This window comes from Falco biarmicus, chromosome 1 (assembly GCF_023638135.1).
Source record: "Falco biarmicus isolate bFalBia1 chromosome 1, bFalBia1.pri, whole genome shotgun sequence".
Classification (NCBI taxonomy): domain Eukaryota; kingdom Metazoa; phylum Chordata; class Aves; order Falconiformes; family Falconidae; genus Falco; species Falco biarmicus.
Window position 1 is genome coordinate 18,510,266 of NC_079288.1, and position 20,946 is coordinate 18,531,211.

Consider the following 20,946-nt stretch of genomic DNA (forward strand, 5'->3'; position numbering starts at 1 on the left):
GTGTACTGGAGCCAATTCCCAACAAGACACGTACTTGAGAAAAAGAGCTCTTGATCTGGTCTTTATCACCATTAAAGATGTAAATGTTGCCAAAAAAGGAACTGTTTGAAAACTGATCTTTGAGGGGGTCTCCTACTGCAATATCCTCATATCCATCCCTATTGATGTCTCCAATACTGGCCACAGTAAACCCAATCCTTGCAAAAGGAGAGGTCACCTGCACATTTAAGTGTCCTTTCAAGGTGAACGAACCAGTCGGAAAAACAACCAAGAAGGAAATCCATTTACAGCAAATGTAGCATGAGCAGCTCTTACATTAACGGGGAAAAAATAATCTCAGTGCACACTTATAATGCTTAAAGGTGAACAAAAAAGCCCTAAACAATAAGAAGTTCAAGATACCAGCTGACTCTTGGAACAAAAGCTTAATCCTTTTGCACTGAGAGCATGCAAATTCTCACCCAGAAGCAGCGTCTCTGGACAGCCCTGTGCAAGCGGACACATTGAAGCACTGTCTTTTCTTAAATCTAGCAGATGGAGTCGATCCCCAGCTTGTTTCTCCACAGAAGCCATCCCATCTCCCCCACCCTATCACAGAAGTAAGCCACAAGAGGGTGCACATTATTTGAATTCTAACAGGCGCGGACTGTTGTTTTCTGCTTTCACCATCCTGTACGTGCCCTGAGCAAATTTTAGCAGTGCACCGGAGAGGGGCTTCTCCTGATGCAATTAACTTATACCCTGTATATTGTGTAGCAGATCCTGTAGCTTGGCCCACAAAACATTTTGTTTTCTACAAGTCCCGAGAAGCAAAGTTTTAGCAGCTACCCACGTACATGTTTATTGCAAGCACTGTAAAGAACACTGCTTGGCAGGGCAAGGTCTGCACCAACAAATTGCCTATGTACAGGTAAAAGTCATGATTTTATCCCACTGGGATAAGAGTATACCTTAGGCAGACAATGCTTGTATTTCTTCAGTTACTTCTCTTTTATATTCTAATGAATAAGACAGGGCTGCTGGCTTCAGCCTGCGGTCCTCTGCCATACAGGGAGAGCACATACAGTGAGAGCACGAAGGAGGAATGTTTTATTTGTCATTGCTTAGGCATGGTTGGAAAATCCCCAACATGGAGTGTTTACGCTACCAGTGTTTTTACTTCTGTCTCCAGGCGATAGACGTAAACCCTTCCTTCTTCCCCTCAAATGTGATAAAATGGAGCTCTGGCAAGGAGCAGATCTGTTACCCCATCATGGTTCACATCAAATGGGCAGAGCTCAGATCCATAATAAGATCCAACCTGCGCTCCAGAAAAAGACAAGCACTCTTTCACTGGAATTCTCTATATATAGCTTTGTAGAATTAATGGCCTTTGCAGCAGTAAGGCAATTTTTAGAACAAAACATCACATATCTACTTATATGTGGATCGTTTCCTATTATTTATTTTATTACAGCCATCCTCAGGGACAGATCCTGTAACCAGTTTAGCAGTAACAAAATCATTATTCAACAATTTGACAGAGGAAAAAGAGTACCACAGTTGATGACCTCTTTCCCCATGAACCATGAGAACGGAACATAAATATAGTACACCCTGTTTAGCTAATGTTTTTTTCATCTTTTTCCAAAGTTAATGATTCCTCTGATGTTCCCAAAGCATTATGGAGTGAACAAAGACTGTGTAATCCACATCTGGCTAAATCCAAGAGTGTCTGGAGAAGAAAGCACAGCCGCTGTTGGAGCAAGCAAGATGCGTGCAGCCCACCTGATGCCCACTGACCTCGCTGCCCTTGGGCGCAGTACCTGTTCTCCTTGCAGGGTTTGTTTTAAACAGCCGTCCTGAAACGCCAACACCTTCCCTCTCATGATGCTGTGGAGCTCCAGCCACGTACAAGGGTCCATATTCTGTGTGTACCACTGCCACACTACCCTGGTGCATCCACACAAGAGGCAAAAACAGCATATACTATCAGTACCATACTCTATGCCTGAAGGAAAAAGCCCGCAGGGTGTGGTCTGAGACACAGACTTACATATTCAGCGAGATCCAAGAGTTTACACCATGTCTAGTTATTGTGGCCCATGGTTTTGATTACAGAGCATCTCCTAAAAATATTGATTAGGAAATAGCAGGTAACTTTTCTGAGAAAAGCCAGCAAATCTGGGGTTCTCTTCTCTTAGCAGCTTCTAGGGTAACTGAATAAATTACTGCTCTGAAAAATACGCTTGAACTCTCGATGACTTTTCTTAGGATTTGTCACAGCTCCTGAGTGATTATCCAACATACATACTTTTTTCTTTTTAGTTATTATGTCTGCAGGCTGGAAGGTTTACAACTCTTCACAAAACTGAAGAAAACACTATGTTTAGAAAACAAAAAGTGATCTGTTACAGGGCTTCTGGAACACGGAAGTAATGGGAGAAGGATTATTTTGATCCAAACAGTCCACAGCACCTCATATTACCTGGTAAGACTTTTGGCCAAACTGTCAAAATCTTCATATGTGAACAGTGCAAACTAGTCACTTCTAACCTTCTGCAGCTCTTCTGGGACCCACTGGTTGCTGATGAACCCTCCAGTCTAGGGAGAAAAGCCATCAGACAGGGAGACTGAGCAGATTTCATACACAGGCCAAAACCCAACAAATTCCCAAATTTCCATTAAAAAGTTGAAAGCTCTGAAAAGGAAGGGAGTTTTCTGAAAGCTTGGTAAAGCAACCCTGATCCTAGATTCCCATAGAAAGCTCTTATTTGCAAAGCAAAAAATCATGAAAGTTCTAGAGCTACAAGACATATATGAAGTAAGCATCTTTGTTTCTAGGATATATTCCTTAACCTTCTTCAAAATAAACTCTCTGGCATCAAGAAGACGGAGGCCTGAGTGAATCAAAGGAGCCAGGGCATCTCAGATTGGACATCCTGCAAGACTAATGCATAACTCCTTTATTCTTCCACCCATTGCTAAAGCATAAGAGCAGACACATGGGATGGATGGAATCATCACTCCCCTATATATGTGCTTTTATGCAAAAAAGTGTGGCTTTGATGACACTTCCCACTCACCCCAGGTGCTCAGAGTTCAACCATAGGCATTTCCAGGGAATTCATCACATTTCTCCATCTGGTTTTCCAGAAACACTTGCGCAGATGCCTTGACAATGATTATCTTGTCATCAGACTGGCTGGAGTCATGGCTTTCAAAGACTTTATCCCTGTGGAACAGAAGCCCGGAGGTATTTCATGGGACAAGCCATGTCTGCAGAGCTAGAAATGTCAGTGGCAGTGGCAGGGTGCTCATGTTCATTTAGCTCTCAGCCCACAAGTGTACAGATGTGCAAGGCAAACGTGCAGAAGGATTTATGCTTTCCAGGGACACTGGCTGTCCACAACAGGTAGCTCTGACTTCATGAGCACTTTCACAAGTAGCATATGTGGCATTTTTACAGTGCAGGTCAGTATTGTTAAGAGTCATGCTACTGCGAAGAAAATGGAGCTGAGAGGGAAAGCATGACTCCCAGAGATGCAGCAGGTCAGTGAAAAAGATGGCAAAGGCATGGGGTCTACAAATGAACACATGCTTAAAGCAAGACTCAAGTGACTGAGTTTTCATTCTGAAGCCCCTGTGTCAGCCAGGAAGGATTTCACACTTTGCCTCTTGCCAGTTTCTCCTTGCAGACCTGATGGTCCCCCAGACTCATTCACAGGCCTCAGCTGGCAGAGCCTGTCACTAAGAGAAGCTTTGGAAAAGTGAGGGCTTTGAGACTGTGAGACAAGAGTAGAGAGGAGGTGCAGAAGTCTGGATTGATGCACATGAAACAAAAGGAATCACTTAAGTGTTCCTGGAGTTTCTCGAAATACATGAACTCACAATACACGTGCAGTGTGGCTGTGATGTCAGTCCGAGAGCTCTGCTGCTTGATGTTTCGGACTTTGAAGAAACCAGTTGGTCTGTTGCAGCTTTCTTGCAGGCTCAGCTCAGTTTGGATCCGTGCTCCATACTGCACCACAGCAAACGTGATCTGGAGAAAGCAGACAGCAAAGCCAGAGCTGGTTAGAGAAGATCTAAGGCAGGATCCCCAAGTCCCTCAAAGTGCCAAGTTTAGTCCCAAGTTTTATTGCACAAACACAGAAAGCATATATTGCAAATGATAGGTATATCAATTGTCTTTACCCCCCTGTCTCCATCACACATTTGTATTCTGGTGATCCGTTCTGGATCAGCTCCAGGAACTGACTTCATTTTCTTTGGCTCAAGACAACAATTTCTCTGTCTGAAGTTCCTGTATTTATCTATCTAGCTGGACCTTTTGTGACGACATGGCTCAGCCTCATTTTGTCCCCAGATTTATTTAAATCATTTAAAGTAATGGCTTATAAGCCCCATTTCTTATTTTTGTGTGTATTTTTCAAGATGCCTTGAAAGATTTGCCTGGTAAAATATCTAAGTGTGCTGCTGGCATGAAAACCCACTCCTAGCTTTTCCACTTCCGTCTTCAGCTACTCCTCCTTCTTGGCTCACTAACATCTAATTCTTGCATTAGAGTATGTAGAATTATTACCAGCATCACTGTGAAGTTTAAAAAAACAGTAATTATGTGAACCAGGAGACTCTCCGTTCTTCATTAGAGCTCTGATCCATCCTGCCTATCAGATTACGACACACCTTTGAGCATTTCTGCCACATTGACTTCATCAGGTCGAGGGCAGAGGTCTTGGCATTTTGGAAATCATCTGGCTTGGTGTTCTCTGATCCACCCAGAATGACAGCAAACTCTGTTCCCAGTTCTGTCAATGCAGTTAAACACAAAAGGACATCTGAAGGGAAACCCAAACAGTCTAACTTTTAGCAAGGGTTCACGAACATTGACATATTATTAAACAACCAAAAATTTGATTACAGCACCATCCAGCCTTTCCAAAAGCAGGTCTAGCTGGTGATGTGGTCTATGCGGTCTAGTGACAGGTTTTATTTTTAAAAAATGTCAGTTAATATCTGCAACAATGACTGCAATTTACCATTACAAATAACCTTCAAAACTGCAACCTCTTTCCTACCCAGCTCTCTCCCATCAGATGAATGCAAGCTGCTTCAGACTCAGCTGATACAGAAGGAAGCAATGCTTGCTCCTGCCCAGCACTTACTTTTGCACACGTGGTTGTTTCCCGTGCTGCCGAAGTGCTCACCACCAGCACTGCTGGTGGTGTCTGTGCTGACAGAGCTGCTGATGTTAGCAATCTTGTCTTTGCTGGTTTTACTTTGAATGCCATTTAACTTGGTCTCAGCTAAAGAATTCAAAAAGCAAGAAAAAAACACACTCTACTTTCTAATTTAACACACCTTAAACTCACGATCTGTTTCTATCCAGGTTCCCAAATTTGCAGAAGATCTGAGAATCAGACTATTAATAGCAGTTAGACAACTGAAGACAGAACAAGACCATCTAGGGGTCTAATTTAAACTTTTCAGCTTCTTTGCAGTGACAGCAAGAAGCAGAGCAAGGCTAGACAATCAGACCAGCTCTCTGCTCCCTTGATTAAATGCCCAATAGCTCAGTTAAGTTGGAAGGAACAGCTTTAAGTGGCCAGGCACTCTGAAAAATCCTAGTGGATGTTTGTCGCATCAATGTCAATGCTTTTCTAAATTCTGGCTTAAGAGCTGGATTGTTTGGATGCATGGGATACCACAACAGAAAATCCCTGCTGCTGTGTCCTAATCTTCAAGGCTGAACCTTGTAAGCCTGTTGAAATCACTATAATACATGTTAAAATTCAGCTCTAGGTCTCTCCTAGTAGATAATGGACCTTGCTGGTTAGGGACTCAGAAGGCCCCTGCTGCTAGAGCAGAGCCTCGTGCTGTTATTTCTGTCTCTCTGCAAAGGCACAGTACTGGCGTCGTTCCTACACCCACTTGGGGAGGCTGAGGGAAGCTGTGCTGCGCAAGTTGGGGGTGAGCAGAGCACAGACTCCATTCATGTCCTCAGCAGTGGTGAAGGCTCCACAGGCAAGCCTGGGGGCCGGGGCAGGAAAGGCTGACGAATGACAACAAAGCCATAGGCAGTGGATGACTGAAGGTACCACCTGGCAAACATTCAGCATCCCCTGCACAGCACTGAAAGCCTCGAGAGGGTAAAAAAGCACCTACCCTGTCACAGGTTACCCCAGACTCCAGCCCTGAGCTGAGGCAAAGGGAGGCGGGGGGGGGGAGCTAACCAGATTGAGGTGTTAGCCTCCAAATTGGTGCCTCTCCAAAGCCTCCTCTGCCAGCCCTCCCTTTTCCTGGGGGTGGGGGTGGCTGCAGTGAAGTACAAGGTCAACTTGGCTGCAGTGAAGTACAAGGTCCACAGCCGATGAGAAGGGCCCTTCTCAGTTTTCCGTCCTGGCTGGCAATACACCATCTGGCTTTCCAGCCAGCCAGCATCCAGCTAAGTGCTTTTAGCCTTTGTCCTTCTTTTATGTCTGCTCATTTGCATTTCCCAGCATAAGTACACAGCATTTTAGAAAAATACAGTCGTTCCCACGCCATGAATATTTTCAGTTCCTTACCGGGATCCAATCTGAATTCCTGTCAATAGCTATGCCACCATCCTGCATGTTTTTGGAGCCTTTAATCTTTCTTGAAATTGAATGAATGACTGAATGAACAAAGAAGCAGGAGAACAGATTTGAAATGAATACGGTATTTGTCAGCCTTGGGCAGACAGAATAAACACAGAGAAAGGTTACGACGACTGAGGTCAGCTATATCTGCTCTCCTAGAAGGAGGACTCAGAGTTAATGTTATTAGCAATACAGCAGTAATGAATACATTGGAAACAAAAAACTTTGCCCTGTATTTCAACAGAGTTTAGGTGAAGACTCAGGCTGCAGCAGAAGAGGTCTTGCAGCCTCCTGACACATCACTCCCAACCACTGGGAGAGCCCATGGATTTGCATTTCTCTCTGCCTGTTTAGGAGACTGGTTGGCAGAGTCCCTTCGGAGGCAGCTCTGAAGGACAAAGGAGTCCAGGCTGGACACTCTTCAGAAGGAAATCTCTTAAGGTGCAGGACTAGGCCATCCTCATGTGCTGAAAGATGAGCCAGCAGGGAAGAAGACCAGCCTGGCTAAACAGAGAGCTGGAACTCAGGGAAAAAAAGGAGAGTTTGTGACCTGTGGAAGAAGGGGAAGGCAACTAGGACTGCAGGGATGTCATGAGGTTGTGCAGGGAGAAAATCAGAAGAGCCAAAGCCCAGCTAGAACTTAATCTGGCTACTGCCATAAAAGACAATAAAAAATGTTTCTGTAAATATATTCACAACAAAAGGAAGGCTAAGGAGAATCTCCATCCTTTACTGGATGCAGGGGGAATCATCCAATTGGTTGTCAAGGGTTGTCAAGCACTGGGACAGGCTGACCAGGGCAGTGGTTGAGTCACCATCATGGGAGGTATATGAAAGCCATGTAAATGTGGCACTTGGGGACATGGTTTAGTGGTGGGCTTGGCTGTGCTGGGTTAACGGTTGGACATGATGATCTTGAAAGTCTTTTTCAACCTAAACAATTCTATGGTTCTATAATTCTATGAAGTGCTGGTCTATGGGACTTAGCACTGTGCCCAGTTTCATCTGAAACACCCAGCCCCTGCACCCCCTCATGCCTATGGCAAAGCAAGTACTGGGGAGGGGAAGCAGGACTGTACCTTGCAGAGGTACCTCCTGGCGCTGGATCTCTTCCTGCAAAACAGTATACTTCCTCGGCCTGCCCAGCCCCATGTCTACTGAGGAAGTAGCCAAAATCCTGTGGAACAAGAAAAAAGGCAGGAAAGAGGGACGGTGGCACAATCAGGCAGTCCTGTGGCAGTGCAGAGCACAAAACATTCATCTGTGTGCCAGGGTGGCCACCCATTATTCTGACAATGTCTCTTAATTAACTGGATACCAATGTGGTTTTGAGCTGTATCAGCCACTAAAAAGAAAACACTTATTTTCTCCTACAAATCATCATCCTTCCCATTATCTGGACTATGAATTCAGGAGAGCTATCAAAGATCAAGGAAGAGGTCTGGAAGTGCCCTTAAAATGCTGGAGATAAAGGGAAGCCAGAGGTGCAGTGACAAAGCCCAACCACCACACTAGGAAAAGGCAGCATTGCCATATGAAATGGAGATTGTTCTTGAGTCATCCAGTTTCTGCTTTGGGGGTAGGAAAGTGTCTTTACTCTGAAACTTAAAATCTGCCATCTGCTACACAGCCTGGGCGATCTGCTTGCCGTAATATAGGTTATCTCCATAGCAACCACTCGTGGTTGGCTTCTGTTCACCAGCCTAGCCATCAATTTCTCTTCCCCTACAGACCCCAGAGTCAGAGTTTCCAACACTTTATGGTCTTCAGACCAAGCTCACAACATAACTCTTGACAGCTGGTGGGTGCCGTGACTGCTGCAGCCCCAGAAATGATGCAGTATGCTGGGAAGTACTGCAAAAGCCCCGCTTGCTTCTGCCATTTGGTTAAATGGGCAGACATCCTTTCTGCACAGTGCCATGACTTAGCTGTGGGTGAGGGGAGAACCATCGTGAAGACTCACAGGCTGACAATGTACCCCTGACACCAATGAAGCTCTCACACAGCTCATCAGCCCCTGAGAACCAAGGCCCAATTCTGGGTTCCAGGCAGAGCAATCTGTGCTAATAGTTGTAGAAAGTGAGAAGCTACATGACCTCAGGCCACACCCATTCATAAACCCCTGGGAAGTCTAGGTATGCTTTTCTTTCTTCTGTTCCTTATTGTGTTCCCATCTGAGTGCTGAAGAACCATGGGCCACAACAAAGAGGCTGTGTGTGGTGCCGTCCACATCTTGCCAGTGTTGATATTAAAGATCGACAAGGACTCAACCACTGAAAACAAAAAGTGCAGACTGTGATCTGTAGAGTCATAGTTAACAGGCTCTTGAGCCAGCTGTCTCTGAACCCTGCCCACCATGACAGCAGAGGCAGCTGGGGGGGAAGGAGATACCAAGCTATGGAGATTTTGCTGATTTATCTTAACAGAGGATTTTCTTGCCCAGCCTGATGAAAAATAAAGCAATGCAAGTCCTGATGTTCTGTTATGGAAGTCCATCTTGGATATCACAAAATGTTCATACCAGTTGAAGTTCAGAAGCCTGCCTTTAGGCAGGGAAGGAGACAAAACTCCAGGGTTTGTGCAAGTGGCCAGCCACTTCAGGGTGGCACCAGTGGATTCACTTCTTGTAAAGTTGACAGTCAACAGACTGGGACACTGCAACCCATTAGATTAAAGAATAAGTAGTTTAGGTAGCAGCAGGGATTGTTCCCCGCAAGAACAGCATTGTCGTAAACCTGGGAAGAAGAGGAGAACATAGATTTTGTGGATGTTAAAAAAAAGCTCAAAGCTTGGCAGTGAGGGAGGAAATTGGTGCCAAATGTAATGGATACTCTGCTGAGGATGCAGCTCTGCTAAACGTCTAATAATGTCTGAAAATAGATCTAAAACTGCCATCAGAAAAAAACCCTTTTACTCATTATTCACAGAGCTGTAACTGAATTGGCATCCTAGAGGTAACTTCTTTTTTTCATGAATGCTTTTCCTGCTTGCAACGCAGCCCACAAAAAAAGGGGCTGATATTGGTGTTTCGACTGTAGAACTGTGGCAAGCCAACCCTTATTGCTGTTCACACTTCAGCTCTTGATTTCTCTAAGTGTGTTAATGCTTCAGTAAATGCACAGGCTGGGAAGATAAATATACTTGAATCTAAGTGACAGACTGAAAATGTCACAAAGTAGGATGCGTGAAAGGCAAGTAATAGATGCTGTAAATTGAAGCACTGAGCCGTACTGTATCACCAAACTTCTGTCAATCACACAACAACTTTGAAAACTTCACACTAATCTCAGGAACAAGCCCAAGTGACTCTGATCACAAACTCTGTCCCTGTTTGAAACTAGAAGAAAAGTACAACACCTGAATTTTACAAATAACTCCAGCCTATAATCCCATACTATAACTGTGGAAGCTGTAGATTGAGCCTGCTTATAAACAGGCAGTCTAGCATTTTTAATATAATCTCTGATGTACTAACAAGAGGTCAGATTCTGTCCTGGTATCCATCTAGAGTCTTTCCTGATTCTGATTTTACTCAGAGCTGAATCTGAGCTTATGCAATCAATTCCATGTAATTTCCTAGACTCACTATGAAAGCCTAAGTGAAAGTAGTAAATTCTGCAATTGGAGCGATGACATGAAATGTGCAAATAGTGTGAGCTTTTAATCTTTGCTTCTGCTTCCTGAGAAGTCCCACACTTGAGGCACACGGCATGCATCCCTTTCAGAGTGTAGGCGGACCATCCTGAACTACCACCTTGCTTTATAAATCCACTCTACCAGCTAAAATCCCCAAATTAACTCAGAGATGCTCCTAGGCATCTGTGTATGTCTCCACTGTAAGAGTATCAGCCTAACAATACCACACATTTATACAAAGTCTTCCAGCAAAGTTCCTTTAAAACAAAGCCAGAATTCCAGATATGCTGGAACAAGCTCCCTGGAAAGTGCAACTGCCTTTGAAGTAACAGACAATTTTCAAGCAGGCAACAAAAAAGAAAAAATTATGGCCAGGGAGCTGACCTCACTCTTGTGAATATTCCTGTGCTTGTATGGCATTTGGCTTAGGAACCAGAGCCGCCTCAGCTCAGCACTTCGTTCTGCTGCTGCTATCCTGCAAAGCTGAGTTCTTTGAACTTTTTGCTCCTGGTTCCCTGCTCACAGGGATTTCCAATGCAGATGACTTTAGCACTTTAGTTATTGAAATGAAGTGCACTGTACCTAAACTAGAAAAAAAAAAGGGTAGGTGTTGCAGATTAGCCAACTAAACAGACAAACAATCTATAGAATTTAGATGCTTGGCACAGTTCTCTTAAATTCATTCCAAGAACGTAACTGAGACCCACCACGTCAAACAACTACATTTTTCTGCACTGCTGCTTTCATCAAGTAAAATCCACAAATGCAAAAAAAAAGGGTTGCTAGAGAAGAGCAACAGAAAACATCTGCAGAAGCACATATGGATAGAAGCCTTCACCAATGAGTCCAACTTAGTTTTGTATAAGCCAAATCAAAAAACGTCAAGATTTGAAAAAATATCAGTAACTTCTGTGGGCATATCCATTAAGGATTTATATGCTTACAAAGCTGGGAGTTTCCTAGCATAACAACAAACATGAGAACGAAGATATTCACAGAAATAATACATCATCATACAACATGTAGAAGTCAAACTCAAATAAGGAAAACCGTAGAGCATAGATCTTGATGTTAAATCAAAAATCACAGCAGAGCAAGCTACAGAGAACTTTGATGGGCATCTTATTAAAAGAATAAAATTAATAACATTTTTTTCCCAAACACACTGGAAGTAAAAAGCTTGTCAGGAAGTCTGTGAGGCTGACCAGGGCATGAAATGAATACTTAAAGGATAATATTCTTTCCATACAGATGGAGTAGGTATATACAGTACTGAGTCTTTTGAAAAGGGAACCAGACAAACAGAAATTCTATCGTGTAGAATCAAACCAGCATTTATTTGCAGAGTGGCTGGAAGAGGGGCCAGTAATATCCCCAGTGAGGTTGTCCATTGCTTGAGCTAATGGAGTAGCAGTGTAAGGCTGTTACCCTTTCTGGGGTAGCAGGTAAAGACTAATGCATGGCAGAATTGTCCCCACAAGGCTGCAGGACACAATGACATGGATACCAACTGACTCAGGAAATGTTCCTTCTAATTCATATGTTTTACTTTTACACCAGTTTACTCCCAGGTAAAGGTCTTCTGATTTTTCTTTTAAAAAATCCTACATGTTCTAGCACTCTTCTTAAGGAGGTCAACAAGCCAAAAACTTGCAGGAATGTATCTCTGAAAGCTCACACTGCTTAATCCAAGGTGTATCTAAAATGATGCTAGAAAGGGAAGAATATAAAAAAATCTCACCTACATTCTACTCTCACCTACTTAACTACAAGCAAACAGGCAAACAAATAAAAAATCAAATAAGGCCAAACAGGGCTTGTTAGCTTTGTATTTGAGAGTATAATTTCACCTGGCAGCCACTTTTCTCCCACTAAGGATGAACTATAAAACTCTGTCCACCCAAATGTATGAATTTCTCTGAAATAGTAGAAAAATACGTAGTAAACTAAGGACTTCCCATACAAGCCCAAACATCCTGAACTTTCTACAAAAGAATAATTTTATTGGTTCACATTATGGGACCCATCTGAGCCTCCAGAAATTACTTTGTTTCCAAACTAAGACTTTTATTTTCTAATATATGTAAAATAAATATATAAGACTCACTCATTAGGAAGAGTAGATACAAGAGCAATCTCACTGTTCCCAGCTTTAAGGTGAAGGAAGGACTGGAGGTACCAGGCAAAAGCTTCTCTCTTCTGATGATGATTTTCCAGATCTCCAGATCCAGGTTCTCAGATCTTTGCTGAGACAAAGTGACTGTTGTGGATTTCCTAACTGAGGTTTCAAGGTGTACGCTAGTGACATTTCAATAAATCTGCAGAGGCAAAGACCTACTAAAAGGTAAATTTATGTTACTGAAAGGTAATTTTTAGCAGTGTCTCCACTTCTATTCATCCACACCTTTAGTATACCTAGAATGACAGGATCTGTCTGGGAAAGGCACAAGGGTCTGTGTGTTTACTGTCCACTTTGTCCTTTGGTACTTGCTCTGTGGACATGCCACATCACATTGAAATGTGCAGACAGATTGATGAGTGAACTCACAGCAGGGATTTAAGAGAGATGTCAGCTCCCAGATGCCCCTCATGGTAATTTTTTAATACAAGAGGTTCCCCCACCCCAGCCCTCACACACACACGCACACACAGCACTTGGTGTTCCCTTTTTATTTTGTATATTATTGGTGTCAGAAACATTGACATTTTATGGCAGGATGCCCAGGGTTATGTCAAGCGATTCTGCATGTCTCTTCTCTCCTCTACCAACAATTCTTTGGTTTCTGTTGATCCCTTGTTTCTCAGTACTGTTGACCCTCATCTGGACCAAACTAGCACACAATTACTCCCAAACAGCTCATACTATCAGAGTACTGTGTAGCAAGTATTATTCAGGTGCTATGTGTTGTTATTACAAGTGCTAAATGAGCTGAAATAGCAAATGCTGAGCAATCAGAAGAGTTAACTGCATAGCAAATGTTTTTGGAAGGTGCAGGGAGGGGGAGAAAGCTGTTCCAGAGATGCAGTTCTCTTTGCCCAGAAAGTGTAAATTTCCCAAGCATTCTCAGAAGAGTGCAACAAATCACACCCACTTTCTAGCTACTTCCAACTCTCTTCCTCTAAGGACTCCCTGTGTTTAACAACACTTGACAACCATCCTCACAGTCCAGAAATGCTGCAGCACTCCACATCTCACGAATCCAAACTGAAAAAAAAAAAATTACATCAAAAAAGGAAGTGAAGAAAACACTCTTTGCACTCAGATTTTAGTAACAGTTAGCTGCCAGCCATGAGGCAGCCACAGTCACGCCTTCCTGAAGCTCTGCCTGGTCCTGTCTGGCCTCAATTTATTCATGCTGCTGAAGCAGATATGAGGTTACAAAGTGGAACAGTTTTCTTTTAAAATGTCTTTTTTTCCTTTTTCCAATTTTTTTTTCATTTTAGTCTCAGAGCAACAAATGAAATTTCTTAAATTTAAATTCTTAAAGCAAAGAAGAACAAAACTGATAGCTACTCACAGGAACTGTCCAGCTGAGAAATCTGCCAGCTGCATCACCACAGAAATAGCTCTTTGCAGCTTATGTAGCCTTACATAAAGCATCTGTTCTTTGTCTGAGCTCTTTTGCTTGTCACATTTCAAAGACTCCTTTTGCTAGCTACAGAGGCAATGGAAAGTATGCTCAGTTGCAAGTGGAGTCAAAAAGAGATGAAGAGAGGGGGAATCAGCTGAGACACAGATACATCAAACCCATACTGGCTTCAGCTTCAGAGTATGTTTTGGAAAAAAGCAGGGGGGGGAACCAATAAAATAAAATATGCAAAGCACCTATACTACTGAGGAAAACGGCCTTATGGGGAACTGGGAACCATACCAACCAAACATGAAGTGTCTTTTCAGAGAATTACAGATAAGCAGTGAGATAGATCATCGTGCAGTGGGAAGCATTTGGAGCCTAGCAGAGAAGCCACAGGGAACAATGACCAGGCAAAGTGCGCTCGAGTACAGAAGGAGGAAAAGTTTGGCAACAACAAGGTCTGCATCCATCTCCCTACCTGCCAGGAGGCAAGCAACTTTGACCAAATCACACAGGGGAGGTTTTGAGCATCCATAACCCTGCATGGAAAGTAATGAGAGCTGCTGGTGTCCTTCCATCATGGCACGGCTGGCCCTTCAGTCTCCATGGCTCATACATACGGAACAGGCAGCAGGGGAACTGCAGCTGTTCCTTTGCTGGCGTTTGTGAAAGGTTTCTGGTTTCTCCGATGAGAGCCCTGCAAAGCCTCTCCATTTGCACAGGGATGGTTCACATGCAGGTGGGTTTATGTGTCACAAGAGGTAGAAGGGACAGGACAGTTCATTTGTTGATAATTTCTTGTGTAAATGACTGAAGTTTTTCCTGACAAAATATTATGATCTATTATGAGTGGATCTCAAAATCCTGTTGGGCCCTCAAAGCTCTGAACCAGCTTGTAAGTCCTTCCTCTTGCAAGGAACTGCAGACATCCCACAAAATAAATGCCAGACACCCTTCCTGTTTGTAATGTGACAAAAATGGGAAGTGGTTTAGACAGGGAAACCAAAGACAAACCTTGTGCATTAAGAATATGTAAAACTGGGAGACAGCCGATACTAATTTCAATAGGCTGACTCACCTCTCATTGGAGAGAGGTTGGAACTCCTCAAAAATATTTTTTTTTCCATACCACATCAAAGAACTGTACAACAGCCTGGGCACTGCTGAACCTTCTGACCAACCTGACATATCTGTTTGCTGCATGTGCCTGTCCCTCTCTTCTGTCCATGAGCCTCCATTCATGAGCTTGAGAGGGCTGGGACTGGTGGTCTGTGGCATGAATGTGAAGCACAAGGAACGCCAAGGCCCTCTTTCACAGCAGACACTAGATGTTTAAGAACATTTTTGATGCAGATCAAAAGATAAACTAACACCACAAGCTTAAGAAAGGGATTTAAAGAGAAGCAGGTTCAAGGAATAGCTGAAGAAGCAGGTTATCTTGAAAGTGAGCTGTCACAGCACACAGCTATCAAAAACACTACCAGTAAGCAAGATTTATCTTGTTATTTATTAAGACTCCATGCAGCGATAGCAGATCTGATTCTGCATTTCTTGAGAATTTCAAAATGTCCCTACCACGGCAAAGCACCAAGCACAGCAATAGATTACTATATGCCAGATGATTCTTTTGTGCAATACGAGCACCTTGCCAAATCTTGGGAACACTTAGGACAAAGCCATAGATGGAAAAAGCAGCCAAAGGCTTCACAAAGCAAGAAAACAGCAGAAGCTGGAGTGAGAAAAGTTAGGCTACGATTCAGAGACCCTGTGCAGTGAAGCTGCAGAGGGAACTGCCCAGCACAGGTGGAAGAACCCATTTGAAGTGACAGGGAGTTAAGTTTTAAAAGCAACGCTTTTGCTGCCAGTCATGTGCATGTAGTAGGCAACAGGATTAAGATGACTGTCTCCAAAAGACAAACCTCCTAGCTTCACTTGCTCAGAGCAGAAAGGAGAAACAGGAGATCTTGAGTTGCATAGTTTATCTTACTGAGGGAAAGGTGTTACCAACGTTTGTAGCCTGCAGCTTTGTCATGGTTATCACTAGCCATTCCCTGTATGAAAAATGCATCCAATGCAACATCAGCTGTTACATTTTCAGATGTGGCTGCATAAACTGACATGAGGTCATGAAAAACAAGAGTTGACTTGCATGGCAGTGAGGCCAGCACAGTGCTGGGTGAAATGTAATCAAGGAATTTAATAAGGCCTTATAGTCCACACTGATCACATCTTCTCTTCCTTTTTGAGAGGATCTGAAGCTCTGAAAATACATCCAAGGATGAACACCTTCAATTAAGTAAACTTGCTACATTGACCATATACAGAAATACTACATGTTATTATTTTTAAATATAGGCTGAAAGTGAGACAGCTCATTTTTATCTCTTTTCCATGCTTTGTATCCTGCCTGAGGCAGTGTGCACATTACAAAAAGCAATGAGGTCCTTGTAACCATTTACAGCAAGACAGGATACCACTAAGACTGACAGGAAATGTTAACTGCACAAGCATTTTGGCCCATCTGTCTCTTGGAAGCCACATGCAGGATTCTGCTCATGTTTTCTACACAAAGCAACCTGTGAAAGATAGATGTTTCAGAAATTCACCAGGTGAAATTACAGGTCCAGGAAATCCATATCGCTTTTGTGATCTTCAGCAAATGTGCACATAGTGCAAATGACTTCATTATAATACTGTAAAACGGGAATTCTGATGTGGGCTACACACCAAGCACTGTAGGTACTGATGCAAAGACTCAGTATGGCTCTTGATGACTGAAGACTGAGTATTTGTCCACTCATGTCTCACACCGACAGCGTTTTGTACAGAAGCCAACTCCATCCTTCACAACTTTTTATGCCCTTACAACACTCTTTATTCCAAAGCACTTCAGTGCAATCTCCTGTGATAAAAGAATAACAGGTGACCCATTCTTAGATAGGTCACTCCGTCCTTTGCTTCTCGGTGGCAAACAGCTTTATTTCTATACAGCTCAGAAAGCACTACCTTCCCAAAAACACTGCCCACTGCCCCTATGATCTTGCTCTCACTCTTGTACCTTTAGACACAGTAATAAGAAAGTGTCAGGCAGAGAAAGTTGAGTAAAAATAGTTTCTTCAGAGGAAATTAATGATTAAAGTGCATAAAAATATTTAAAGCCACAGACTGAACCACAGTCTTCAATGAAATGCACTTTAATACTGATAATGCTTTCAACTCTTCCAGCCGCTATAGGAAGAACTACTCCTTTGAAGATGGAAGCAAGATTGCAATCCAGAAAACCTGCTAAAGATTTCGGGTTTGTCCCTCTAGAGGCATCATCTCAGTTGCAGATAGCTGGGGCTGCAATAGCGACTGCTCCTCTGAAACAGCTGGTCTCAGTTGTTTCTGTGGCATCCGTTTCCATGATCGTGTCTCTACAGCAGGAGACATAAAGACAGCAGCCCTCTGTCAGCAGGAGGCTGACAAAGGGACACAGTTTTTAGAAGGGTGCAGGTTTAGGGAAAACCCAACATACACCAGATAGCATTTTAGGTGTTGCAACCTCCCCAGTCCTAGAAAACTGGCATCTAGGAAGAACCTACGCTGGCAGAGCAGGAGGCCGTGTTTAAATCTCGTGGAGCTTCTGCCCAAGCTCTGCCAGCCTGAACAAAGTATTTCTAGAGAAAGTAACAGCTCTCCATTTTCCACACAGAATTGCTTCCCAGGTGTAACAAGGGAAGCAAACGTAATTATCTTCAGCAGAATTAGACAAAGTTGCCAGTGTTGATGCCCTGATCTGTGCTCTAAAAGCCCTGTGATTTTAACACTTGCAGCATGAGTGGACCTAAAAATTTTACCTTTCCTAGAAAAAACACCATGCATTTGGGCTACAGAGCCAAAGGGAAGAACAGCCCTTCCTTTTCTCAGCAGCATTTCCTGGCCATTTCTACTAGAGGTAAGCAGGAACGGCATCTCCTCCTTTCTCATTATTTGTTCCCAAACTCTGACCAGGTCCATACCTGCTCTAATTCTTTCTTTTCTCAGCTCACAAGTGATGCTGCTACTATTGATGGATCCTGTGTGGGAGCCATTTCATGAACAAGCTGGCCTGCCTAAAATTTCTGCTACCAAAGACATAATAGCATGCCAAGAGTAGCTGCCGAGCAGGAAGCTAAAAGGATTCTAAAGACCTTTCTTCATGATGTAATTTACCTTCTGGATTTATTTCTGAATCACTGGTGTTTCCAGGATCTTCCTTAAGAACTCCCACGTCCTTTGCCCAATTTGTCCATTTTATTTCCTCTACTCTGGAGAGACAAAATGCAACAGACACTGATGCATGAAGCGCAGCATTTCAATCCAGACTTCATTGTCCTGCAAGCACAGAAACCCAGTTCCTCCTGCTAACACAATCCTAATGATGTGGCTGTAGCAACACCTTGCAGAGCTTTTCAAGTAAAGATCTTCTGCAGTCTAAGTTCCGTGACATATCTTCTCCCCTTGCATACTGTGTGCTGGTCTATGTTGTTTGTTTTAAAATATTAAGTTCCTCCCAGGGAACATACTTAAATCAAAGGAGGTTCCCAGGTTCCACTTTCTATACATGTCCTGTTACACCCTAGAGTTAACAGAAGTGCTGCCTGCAGTTGGGTTCTCTGGGTGAAAAAGGTTCACCTGCTCTCCCAGCCCCTCTATGGGAGGAAGAGAGCTCCCCTCTCATGTTGCACCCAAGCTGCATGTTCCTGAGCAAAGGGGCTACCAGCCTGCATCCCTCCCACCACAGCCTGCTCCGGGCACAGCTATACTTGCAGCAGCAAAGAAAGCATCATTGCAGACACCCTGCCACTATAACCACTTGCACTGATGTGGGTTAAACAGGACATCTTTTGGGGAGAGCACGTCTTGGTGACAATGCTGGCAGCTCGACTAGTTCTCAAATTTCCAGTACCACAATCCCCAACCAGTCTGCATGTACCCAGGAACATGCAGTTGAGTCACTCTGCTGAGTAAGTGCTGAAATTCCCTGTGGCAGTTCAGGGTTACCAGCTTACGAATCACAGGAACCCGTTCCTGGCCTGGAGTGTAAGGGGTAATGTTACATCTGTCTTACCTGAAACACCACCGCTCATCTTTCTTATTGAGGCCCACTGACATGAAGCAGCCAGATCTCCTCTTTCCACCTTGGCGCCACAGCCAGGCCTTCTCTATTTCTAGAATAGCTATAGCCCTCTGAAAGAAGAAGTCCATGTCAGAGAGAAGCCAGGGCATACAGAGCCAGCCCCTCTTTTTGATTAAATCCTCCCCAATCAGCAACTACTTTGACTTGGAAAATCACTTTGGAACCCAATCCCAAAGTGCTCCTTTGTTTAATAGTACCATTCAGTCAGTTATTCTCTCAAGTTACTTATGCACATGGATCTGGACTGGCTTGTAGCCATGCAAACAGCAAGAGTTTTAAATACATCTAAAAATAATGTTAGAATCTACCCTCAGAGTGGCACATTTATGTAAAAAAGAACTTTATAGCTGAGGCTTAGGACAAAGACAGGCACTGCCATCTCTGATTTTATGAGACTCAGGTAGGAGCTTGGGCCACGACCTAACAGCTGGGCAGCACACTGTGCCTCACCTGCAGCTTCCAGATGCTTTTGCTATAATCAGAAACATCTGTGACAGTCTTGCTCATGAGCGCAATCAGCATGTTGAGCAAAAGAATGTAAGTGAGGATCACAAAGAGAAGCAGCAGGAGCATGACGAAATATCTGAATCTGGCATGTTCCTGGAAATCCAGGTCACCCATCCCAATGGTGATCTTGAAGAGCTCCAGGGAGACGCTAAGCAGCCCACCGTACATAGCATGGGTCCCAGCGCTCTCCAGCTGAGCAAGAGACTTGTTCTGAGAGACCGAAGGAGCATCCCCCATCAGCGTAACCAGAGCTATGAGAAAAACAGAATTTGAATACTCAGAAAAATTGTTGCAGCCCAGCCTACAATATAATGCTGGGTAAGTCATTACCTGCAGCAAAGCCGAAGAGGAAGATCATATAAACCAAGAGGAAACGCAGGAGATCACTCAGGATAGTCTGAAACACAAATCAAGAGGAAGTGCCATTCTTTATCTCGCATGAATTCACCTGGATGATCTCCTGTTGTCACACATCATAAACCAACCCCCAGCAACAATACTGAAAGCAAGTTGGAAAATGCTTTTACCCAGTTTAAAAAACTACTAATACATGTTAAATCACTTCCTCGGGTAAGTAAAATCATTGGTAGCTTAATCTGACAGTACATGAACTTATTTGTTGTTATGTTTCTATGAATAGGTTCCTTGAAACATGTAAGTATCATGTCCGTTCCCCAGTACAGCTGCTTCCAAATTGTTTCAACACACACATCTCTTTGTTTTCCATTGCCATTGGGTGTCACACAAGTGGTGATCAGAATTCTTCCCTGGCACCTCATTTCACCTCTGCTTTGTCTTGTCTTTCTAGTCCCAGACTCTATGAACCTGGAAACATTTCTCAGCCCAAGCATAACAGTTCCAGGGAACTCACACTGGTTTTGACTGCTAGTTTGGAGGTTTTTTATGACAAACAGGTAAGTTCAGCTGCTGTCACTTCCTATATTCAAAGACAGCAAACTAATGGTTAGCCACAATTGTGCTTCCTTGAAGACACTGATCTAATCCACTCCTGCAATATCTTTACTTCCATAGTCAGTACATCAGTTCCATTTACAGTTTTCATGGTCCTCAGAGAAAAGTAATTGCAGGACTTCTATTTAGTTCCTCACACCCAAAAGCTCTTCATACAAAGTTTTTTCCAAGTACTGACCTTCTGTATCATGACACTGTAGATCCCAGTGCGTTGAAAGCCCCGAGTGTAATACAGCATGTTCATCCATCCCAAAAGCAGGGAGAACACCATCACCGCCACGTAGTTTTCTGAACTTGCACCATACAGAACTGCTGACAGCAACAATGAGAAGGCCTGGATGAAGCTGGAGAGAAATAGAATGAGTGACACACTGACTTACCTCAACAAAAAGGCCCATTTGCAGATCTTTTCTCTTTTGCAAGGAAAAGTAAACACATTTTCCAAGGCTACATGGAACATATGAAGTGGCAGTCAATCAGACACATAGTTTATATA

At 43.4% G+C, this 20,946-nt stretch overlaps 1 protein-coding gene across 14 annotated transcripts in view; it reads right to left on the minus strand.

Moving 5' to 3' along the window:
* Nucleotides 1-20,946, minus strand: part of LOC130145817 (transient receptor potential cation channel subfamily V member 2-like) — a 49,347-nt gene that overhangs the window by 17,436 nt on the left and 10,965 nt on the right. For 8 of the 14 annotated variants that reach the window (XM_056331232.1, XM_056331223.1, XM_056331289.1 and 5 more), the window contains 6 exons: nt 20,629-20,794; nt 19,809-19,875; nt 19,422-19,729; nt 18,903-19,021; nt 18,005-18,099; nt 16,908-17,226 (listed from right to left, as the gene is read on the minus strand). In XM_056331232.1, the coding sequence (XP_056187207.1) occupies nt 17,096-17,226; nt 18,005-18,099; nt 18,903-19,021; nt 19,422-19,729; nt 19,809-19,875; nt 20,629-20,794 (886 nt within the window). In that variant the 3' untranslated portion in view covers nt 16,908-17,095. Of the gene's footprint in view, nt 1-1,159; nt 1,301-1,805; nt 2,584-3,065; nt 3,215-3,870; nt 4,022-4,561; nt 4,818-12,342; nt 12,573-12,890; nt 13,441-16,537; nt 16,713-16,907; nt 17,272-18,004; nt 18,167-18,902; nt 19,022-19,421; nt 19,730-19,808; nt 19,876-20,628; nt 20,795-20,946 lie in introns of those variants that run through there. The other 6 variants (XR_008820703.1, XR_008820704.1, XM_056331297.1 and 3 more) reach the window with 6 other exon arrangements.